The following is a 10435-nucleotide window of genomic DNA, read 5'->3' on the forward strand; positions in this document are numbered from 1 at the left end:
TTAATACATTGTTCCTCTAAAATAGTGATTTTAATTAGATTATTGGAGTTTATGCCGTATTTCCTAGGTTTTCTACGTGCATTGAGATTGCTTATTACAGTATTAATGGTGTGCACTTTAACGGAAGACTCTATTAAACATTCATCATGTCCTGGCACAGCAGTATTATTTCGGAAGGGGTTAAGAGCAGAGATACCATAGTACCTAGTACCATACAGACATTATAGACTACTTTGAAACCCTGGGGGATCTTGTTGTTTTTGGTTTTTTTTTTTGTATGCCACAGTTTGCACAACAGTATGGTGTTGGAAGAGCTGTTCACCTTGAACTAAGAGTACGAGTCAGACATTTCAACATTCATGGATAGATGCTTCCTCCCATTTCAAACTGTGCTGCATGCCTTCCAACCACTCATGGACTGAAAGCTTCTGGGCTCTCGCCCAGTGTATATAAGCTGGCCTTTCCCTCCAGATTACATTTCGATTTACTTCATAGTTGATAGCTCTTCAAGGGATACACGACTGGTTCCTTCCCTGTACCACCAGCTTTGCAAAGTTGTTTGCAATGCATCCAAACCTTGCTTTTAGTACTAATTGTAAATATACGAGGTGTGGCAGAAAAGTAATGAGACTGGCAACACTGCAAGCGATCTGGCAACGCTGCGCTGTTGTCCTTGATAGAGCACAAGTATCAGTACCCTCCCATAGCTCAGTGCGAGTTTCAACTCCTTCCGTTAACTACGTGATTTTTGTGACTGCTATTAGTGAAGTTGTGTTTTTGGTTGTGCGTCACCCAAAATGGAACAGCGGAATTTGGAGCAACGTTGTGCCATTAAACGGAAAGTGTGACGTTTGAAAAGTTAAAACAGGCCTATGGGGAACATTCTTTATCCTGAGCTCAAGTTTTTCGCTGGCACAAATCATTTTTGGAAGGCAGAAAACACGTTGAAGATGAACACCGTTCAGGGAGGACTTCAATTTTGAAAACCAATGAAAACATCAAACGTGTGAACACTCTTGTGAGATCAGACCGTCATTTAACATTAAGAATGTTGAGTGAACAATTAAATTTGAACAGATTTACTGTTCATCAAATTTTGACTGAACATTTGCACATGCGAGAGGTCTGTGCCAAAATGGTGCCGAAAAACTGCCCTCTCCATAACAGAATTTTTGACCTCAAAAGGCATTCCTGTGGTTCTCCAGCCCCCTTATTCACCTGACCTCAGTCCGTGTGACTTTTTCCTTTTTCCTAAACTGAAAAATGTCCTCAAAGGACGTCATTTCGGGACTTTAGAAAACACCCAAGAGAGTGTAACGGACATGCTGAAGACCATACCGGTTGAAGACTTCCAGCGCTGCTACCAACAGTGGGAACAACGTCTCCATCGGTGTGTAGCTGCCCAAGGGAACTACTTTGAAGGGGATAACATTGATGTTTGAAAAAAATAAAAACTTTGGTAAATAAAAAATCAGTCTCATTACTTTTCTGCCAAACCTTGTATGGATGTAGGCAATATTCATGTCATTGATGCTTCTGTCCTTAACGCTTCTGGGTGCCTCCCCCCATTTCACACAGCACCGTATGTCTTTCCAACACTCCAAACACCACTCCAAGTGACACTTTTACTAGCAGTGCTAAAGGAGAAAATGTGTTCATTCCATGCATTTTTTATGATACTCACTTACATGCCTTTCAATTTTAAATGACTGCATTATCCAGTGCCACTTGCATTTGCTGAGATACGTGACTGGGTCGCTTTTGAATTAATGCTGTGTTCCATTTGAAATGAGAAGTTGGAGTTCCTAATTGGAATTTTTAACCCAGATTTCCAACTTGGAAACTTTTGGCCGGTCTGTCAAGTACAAGTTTGTCTAACTTCAGATCATGACATCAATCCAAAATGGTGACGCATACCATGAACTTTAGCCAAAAGTGTAGTATTATACTATTTATCACCACTTTTGTCTATTTGTGTCTCATTAAGTCAGTCATGCACACAGTACTGTCCAACCTTTATCTGTGTACATGTTGCCATGGTGTTTGGATGTACAAAATATTGACTAATGCTTTGTTATCAACTGTTATTTATTCCAATGGAGAAACCACAACAAAGGTTTTCTTGGATGCTTTTTTGGAATGTGTTGAATTTGTGTGTGACGTCATTTCCAGCTTCAACATCCGACTTCCTATGGAAATGGAACGCAGCATAAGAAGACGAGTCCGATATGACGACGTCCTCAATACCCCCTCAATGCTTCTTCACATTGCACTGCGTGCCTTCCTACCACCAACCCAGGCTCAGACTTTTGGTGCAATTGGAGGTCAAGATGTATAAGCCAAATCCTCGCACTAGATCACTGCTTAGTTTATTTCAGACTTCAAGCAATACACGACACGGGTCATTTCCCAAAATTAGCCCACTTTGCACCATTGTTTACAATGCCTACAAATTTTCACTTCGGTACTGGTTGTTAACATAGGGGTGTGGGCGATAGTTAGGTCATTAATGCTTCTGTTCTTGGCGCTTCTCCCCACTTTGCAATACACCATGCACCTCCTCACCACTCAATGCAGGCTGAAAGTGTCGAATATACAACTGTGATTCACAATACCTGTGTTCATTGGTTCAGTTTTAAATGTTATACTTTTATTTTTTACACACTTTGTATTTCTTTGTAGAATGAACCATTTCGCTTGAAACTCTGAAGTCAACTAAACTGTGATCTCACATTTACAAATTATTTTGGCTGCTTAAAATAACTTGATTTTACTTACAAAATGCCCCCAAAAAGCAAAAATCTATTTGACAAATCAGTACAAAATTATGCATTGTAATAAGAGGAGAAAAAACATCATCAAAGTGTTGGGGCATCACCCTGGTCACCCTGTATAACTGAACTAAGAAAGCAAGGAAAAACATGTAACAAGTTTTGGATGATGTCCTTTCAGACAGGAGCACAGAAGTAAACTGAACTCAAAGTGGCCAAACTTCTGGTCATTTGGCTTCCAGGCAGGTAGGGGCATGTTTAGGAGTGTGGTTAAAAGGAAGTGACACCAGTGGTGGAACAGCTGACTATCTTCCATTCTGCAGAACACAGCACTGAATCCTTGGTTTTGCAGTTAATTACTATCACCAAAGCCCTTAATCTGTCTCCCATGTGCATGCACATAACAACGGCTCTATGTGACAAAACTCATGCCAAACATCATAGAAGCGACAATTTTAACTGGCAGTGCTGAAGGAAAGATGTGTTCATTCCATGCATTCCTATGATACCCACTGACATGCCTTTCAGTTTTAAGTGACTGTAATATCCTGTGTGACTTGCATTTCCTATGACTATAAATAAGGCCTCAAGACCCATTACTTGAGGTAGCAGACAGTAACTTAAAAAGTCCATGCTTTTCCCATTGTAAGCTATATGTTGCTTACTCCAGGATAGGCACACCAGAATATTCATACATTTATGCACTGGAGGGGAAAACCAAAAACACTGTGTACTGCAAAGAATTGAATTAATTAATTAACCATATTATAATAATACATGTATTTACATAGCATGAAAGATCAAATTTATACACTATATGAATATGTAAATTACATGTCACTCTTTCATTTGAATATGTTTTTATTTCATTTTCACATTTCCACAAACGCTGATGTTGTAGACATTAGAAGCTTGGGCAACAGTAGGTAGTTTAAGCTAGTATTTCTATTTAGCTTCCTTTTAGCTTCTCTAATGTTCTTTTTAAACTGCTGCTCTCATTCATTTAAGTGCCTTACACATAGTGCTGGAGTTATTAGTCACATATGCCTTATACAGATTATTTTTTCCTTTGTAATTTCCTTTTATCTCCCTGTCTATCCACAGAGTTTTCTATAATATCTTATTGCTTCTAAAAACTTCTCCTGTATTATATAAAAAACACATGTAAACATGCTCTGCATCTCCACAACTGTCTTCACACTTAAAAAATTATCCCAACTTATATTACTTAGACTTTGCCACATCTATTAAATTAGTTCCCATATACTGTGGATATGTAGATATTTGATAAAGTGGAGATCAAACGTCTTCTCACCCTTTATGAAATTTCAGCATTTGTTGTTGTAAAGGCAAAAATCAAGACAAATCATGTCAGATCTTTTTCATGTTTAGAAAAATATTGTAACCAGTAATGATTAACTGAAAAATAGGTTGATTATTTTTTGGAAAAACATTTTAAAAATCTTTAAATAACTTGATTGCATAGGGTTGCACACGCTTTTTAAAGAGTTTCAGATTTAATCAATTACATTCCAGATCTTATAACATGTTAATTTGCCAACTCCTGATGTCTGTTAAAGTGATTCTGATTGGGTTAAAGTAAAATCTTTTTACTAAACTAAAATTTTTTAGTCTACAGGGAACTAACAAAATAGATATTTATTTGTAGAAGCTGAACCCTCTCCACTGGTACTCTCAAAGCCAACCCCCATACCACAACTTGGATATTCATGAGAAAGAACCACAGCTCAATTTATGGGCCAAAGATTAAATGTCGGCATTTCTACATTACCAGGCATTAATCAGTGTGATGGATGGCTGGCAGCTCATCCCGGTCGACACATCCAGGCCGCTAGATGGCGTCTCCCCTGCAGCATAAAGGTGCACTGGATTCCCACAGGGCGTAATGGGAGATAGAATTTGGATTCACAACCTTGCTGGGTACCGTGGGTACCGCCATGTGATGCTGCAGGTAGACAAGGGGATTTTTATTTTCCATATTGCCCAGAAGTACTCCCAAGTCACGGGGACGGAAGAACAGAAGTACTTCCGGGCTGAAGAAAAATACAAGTCTTTATCCGACCCGGAAGTGCTATTGAATCACATAGACAGAAGGACAGGAGCACTTCCGGGTCAAGGACTATTTAAAGGACTGGTGAAGACCCAGCAAGCTGAGCCGGAGTTGGGAGGGAGCGTGACAGAGCTGCTGGGAGGAGAGGAGGAATATTGTGATTATTGTATTATTGATTTGTGGCACAATATTGAGGAAGAAAAGAAATTAAAGTATTCCTGGTGTTTTTACTTGGTGTCCTGGATGCTTGTCTGCGGGGTTTGAGGAGTGACAGCATCCTCTAGTGTCACATCAGCTTCCCAGCAAGTGAGTGACACACATCCATTTGTAATTAGTAGGGTTTGATGACCTATTAATCTGGGATGCAGTAAGCTCAAAAAGTATCAAATTATAAAAATGCAGGTTTCCAGAAACTGGAAGGAAGACAGTTATGAACTTTCCAGGGTGAGCCTAGTGCTGCCATTGCAGCAGTGTTAACATGGAAACCACTTCAAACCCATCAGTCCTAGAACCTGCTAAAGAAAGGCCTAAATTATTTGGACAAAGACACCTTACAGGTCCTCAGTTGGCAGCTTCCTTAAATAGTACATGGCAAATACAAATGACATCTGCAACAGTGAAAAGAGAACTTCGGGATTACTTTCTTCTACTGGTATTGTTATACTTTGCGAATGCTTCTTATAAATTTCTATTCTTTGAATACTCTTTGAGTTTATATCAAGAGTGACTGAAGAAATAAAGTAAATTAGCCAAAGCCAGTGTAAGAATAGGAACGGAAAACGGTGAGAAAGGAATTCAGTATAACAAAGGCTTAGGAAACCACCGTCGCAGTATAATGAAAATAGCAAGGAGCGAAACCAATGCCAATGGCCGAGAGAGTACCTTCCTGTAGCAGGCTACGAAAAACATAGACATATATAGGTAGACGCCGCATTCACTGTGTTGCCCAGTCGACACGATAAGTCAGAGCGTCCGCCCTATTGCGAGTGGTAAAAGTGCCATTTAAACTAATACAGGTAGACGTGGAAACCGGGTTTTCTGATGAAAAAACAATAACGTTTTAAACAGTATCGTTTACATACAACAGATTTTGGCGAATCTTTTACATGCAATTATTTATATCCATTTATATACTAATAATGGCAATTATTAAATAATAATAATAATAATAATAATAATATTATTATTATTATATAATTCCTCCCGTATAAGTAACATTTCTCGGACTGCTTTCTTCTATCTCTGAAACATTTCTAGACTTGTCCTGTTCTTACGCAACACAGTACTAAAGTATTGGTTACTGCCCGAGTTACCTCACGTATAGATTACTGTAATGCTGTTCTATCTGTTATCCCACAAAAACTTATCCATAGCTTACAATTTATTCAAAATTCTGCTGCCAGGATAATAACCTGCTGTTCTAAATCCACTGAACGTACTAGACCGATTCTCTCTCAACTTCACTGGCTTCCTGTTAACTACAGAATACAATACTAAATACCGCTCTTAACATTTAAAGCTCTCCACAACCTCATTGATCTCCTACAGACTTGACACTCATCTCGCTCACTCTGATTCTCATCTGTAGCTGTACTTTCTGTACCACACATCAAATTCTGTGCTATGGGAGCTCGAGCGTCTCTAATAGTACTCTACAATTCGGGAATTCTCTTCTCTCTCATATACATCAGCTTGATTCAATAACACATTTTAAAACTACCCACAAAACTTATCTTTTCAAACTGGCATACCAATTGTGAATTTTGCACTGTTACTGCCAGTTATCTTTGTTTGTTTGCTAATTATTGCTGTTTGATCGAGATCGACAGTGGACGCGGAAGTAAGATTAGAGATGGTGGGCGGGGTTCTGTCGTGCGTATCCCATGGTCTTAGAGTTGGTGGGCGTGGCTCTCTGTCTTGCGTGCGCTCTCTGTCTTGCTTGCCCTTGGTTAGAGTTGGCAGGCGGGGCTCTGTCGAGCGTATGTCATGATCTTAGAGTTGGCGAGCGGGGCTCTGTGAGTTGGTGGGCTTGCCTCTCTGTCTTGCGTGCGCTCTCTGTCTTGCTTGCGCTCACTGTCTTACGTGCCCTTAGTGAATTATATATATATAGATACTAAGGCACCAGTTGTAGGGGAGATTGCCATTTGCTCCAACCTACAGGGTGTGGAAGACTGCCGGCTTCCCATGCCAGTCCTCACCCCCAGGCCGCCAGGAGGAGCTCTCCTGACAGAAGGATCGTGCCCCGAAGTCCAGCAGGGCCTTATGGACTTTGTAGTATTTATACATAGCCCTGCTGGATACCTTGGGGACCACCAGGAGTTGCTGTGGGGGGACTTATGGGCTCTGTGATGCCATGTGACCTGGGAGTAAGTCACGGTCACGTGACAGGAAGAAATGTCGTGCTCCCAGGTTGAAGTAAAGGACTAATTGCCCTGACCCGGAAGGAATAAGGAACTATGGACTGTTGGGACAGAAACACCTCCGGGTCAGGGGCTATAAAAGGTTGGTGCCTTGCTCCAGACAACGAGCTGAGCTGGGAGGTAGAGGAGCAAGTGTCTGGGCGAGGAGGAGAGAACATTTGGTTTATTGTAGTGATTGAATGAGTAGTGTGGAGGGTGCTTTGTGCACTGTAGAAAACAATAAAGAGTCTTGGACTTTTACCTGGTGTCTGGAGTTGTACCTGAGGGTTCAAGGGAGCACTAGCGCCCCCTTCTGCCACAAGGGTTATTGAGGCTGAGAGGGGCACATCAATAGGAAGGAGAGTGCAATATATATTATTATAATATATATATATATATATATATAATATATTATTAGTTGGTGAGTGGTATATAAACAAAGGTGTTTTGAATCTTCCTCTGTCTAGGGAACACCCGTACATTGTTGCTGCAAAAATAGTTAGTCCCTATGTGGAGTACTGTGGGGTGACTAGCAGTGCAGGAATCAGCCCTATGTTCTATATGTATCTATGTTTCTTTAACACCTTGTTGTTTTCAATTTTTTAGGAACCTACTTTGCAAGACATGCAATCTACGCAACCAAGTTTTGCAAACAAAATACACAGCTGCATGTACTATCACCACATGGAGGCTGGTATCAGCCCAGAATTGTTTTTCTGGCTCGTGTACTTGTTGGAGAGTATACTACAGGAAGAGAAGTCTATAAGAGGCCTCCTCAAAAAGAGAGCACCACAAGAATCTTGTATGATAGCTGTGTGGATGATATAAAATACCCTAACATATATGTTATCTTTGATAGCAGCCAAATGTACCCTGAATATGTAATTGCATTTTAATTATTTTGACCAAATTTTACAATAACAACATGTAATAATATAGCACATTTTTATACATCAAAGTAGCTTGATGACAGCTAAACATACTTACAAAAAGAAGATAAGAAAATTAACAAAATTTAATCAACTAGTAATTAATGTCTTTAACCACTTTTCTTGTTACTTTTGTTTTAGAACTGTAGTCAGCTGTGTTGGTAAGTTTTTTGGCACTAGCGTAATACTTAATTTAGATAATGGCGCCATTGGACTTGTGTCAAATTGAACACTACTGATTTGCCATTTTTATAATGTTAAACAGAGGTGTCTTAAAACAGCTTTTTCAGTGTGAAACAGTAGAGATTGTCATTACAATCACGCACCAATTTACAGCCAAATGAGTTGACACCATTACTACTTAAAACCGATGTTTCCACTAATTTTAATTTACAGCTGGCCATGTGTGATTAATAGATGAGCAGTTACTTTCTTTTCATTCCCGATATTTTCAGTCTCACTACATGACACAAGCTTTCCTCAGTGAAGTGTCAATCACTACGAAGCACCAACAAATGAACAATGTGTTTATCCCGTGATGTAATGAACATTGAGAAGCATCAACACGAGAACAACAAGTGTGGGGCAGTCCCTCTTCAAGTATTAATTGATTGCTGCAAAAAAACATATTTGAACAATGAGCAGTTCTTGTAATACAGTAATCCCTCGCTATATCGCGCTTCGACTTTCGCGGCTTCGCTCTATCGCGGATTTTAAATGTAAGCACATCTAAATATATATCACGGATTTTCTGCTGGTTCGCGGATTTCTGCGGACAATGGGTCTTTTAATTTATGGTACATGCTTCCTCAGTTTGTTTGCCCAGTTGATTTCATACAAGGGACACTATTGGCGGATGGCTTAGAAGCTACCCAATCAGAGCATGTATTACATATTAACTAAAACTCCTCAATGCTATAAGATATGCATCCCGCGCGGAGCTTGATTGTTTGCTTGTCTCTGCCTCTATCTCACCCTCTCTGACATTCTCTGAGCCTGACGGAGGGGCTGTGAGCAGAGGTGCTGTTTGCACAGAAGCTGTTTGCCTAGTGGATACGGACGCACCTCTAAGAAATGCCGCTTTATCGCGGTGCTTCCAAAAGCACACTTATTGATTTTTGGATGGTTTGCTTTAATCTCGCTCTCTCTCTCTCTCTCTCTCTGACGTTCTCTGTGCCTGACGGAGGAGATGTGAGCAGAGGGGCTGTTTGCACATAGGCTGTTTGCTTAGAAGATACTGACGCTCCTCTAAAAAATGCCGCGGGAAACTTAAAAGCACACGTATTAATTTTTTGATTGTTTGCTTTTCTTTGCGAGCAATCTCTCTCTCTCTCTCTCTGAAATTCTCTGCTGCTGAAGAGAAGAAGATATATTTGCATTCTTTTAATTGTGAGAAAGAACTGTCATCTCTGTCTTGTCATGGAGCACAGTTTAAACTTTTGACTAAAGGGTGTTATTTCATGTCTAGAGGGCTCTAATAATGTTAACAGTGTGAGAGAGTTTATAAGGGCTTAAAATATATAAAAATAACCATACAAACATATGGTTTCTACTTCGTGGATTTTCATCTATCGCGGAGGGTTCTGGAATGCAACCCCCGCGATCGAGGAGGGATTACTGTATTATGTCTTGAATTTCTAGTTAACTTTACATTCTTTTAAAAAATGTAACCTTACCCATGAAACAAAAGATATTATATGGTGTCAGAATTGGTTGAATTCACCAATAAATATGAAGATGGATTCTACGGGAGTTGAGTCCTAACACTGAACATGAATTAGGAGTCACTGAACTTGCCAGAAATGTGGAGACAGTTCCATCAACATGCTGAGGTGATGTTCAAAGGACCACCTTGTGTGTGGACAATGTGCGCAAGAGCATAAACATAATGGTCTGTGCCCTGCAAGAGGGCTCAGGGCAAACATTGTGGAAAATTTAACCACTTCCCCAAGGCTTGCTGGTCTTGGCAACTTCATATGCCAAAACCTGTGCACACTGTCAGGAACCTTAATTTTGAGGAGTCAGATGAGCTTTTTATAGAAGCCATCACTAAAGTGAACCGAAAAAAGCTTAAGCAAACATATGCAGAAAGTGAAGTCGGCCTGCTATCTTATAAAGTCATATTTAAACTAGACACAGGAGCTCATGTAAACATAATACTAACAAGCCAATTTATAAAAGCTTTTTAGGCATGTCAAGATGAAAACATCAATACATCACCTTTCAGATTATGGTGGAGAACAGCTAGATGTAGAGGAGGCTTGC

At 39.9% G+C, this 10435-nt stretch overlaps 1 protein-coding gene across 3 annotated transcripts in view; it reads left to right on the forward strand.

Annotated features, from left to right (window-relative positions):
* The window catches only part of LOC120533799 (protein mono-ADP-ribosyltransferase PARP11-like), a 58306-nt gene extending 50046 nt beyond the window's left edge, over positions 1–8260 (forward strand). For all 3 annotated transcript variants that reach the window (XM_039760758.1, XM_039760760.1, XM_039760759.1), the window contains one exon: positions 7848–8260. In XM_039760758.1, the coding sequence (XP_039616692.1) occupies positions 7848–8137 (290 nt within the window). In that variant the 3' untranslated portion in view covers positions 8138–8260. The remainder of the gene's footprint in view (positions 1–7847) is intronic.
* Positions 8261–10435: the final 2175 nt, after the last annotated feature.

The sequence above is a fragment of the Polypterus senegalus genome, chromosome 8 (genome assembly GCF_016835505.1).
Source record: "Polypterus senegalus isolate Bchr_013 chromosome 8, ASM1683550v1, whole genome shotgun sequence".
NCBI classification, from domain to species: domain Eukaryota; kingdom Metazoa; phylum Chordata; class Cladistia; order Polypteriformes; family Polypteridae; genus Polypterus; species Polypterus senegalus.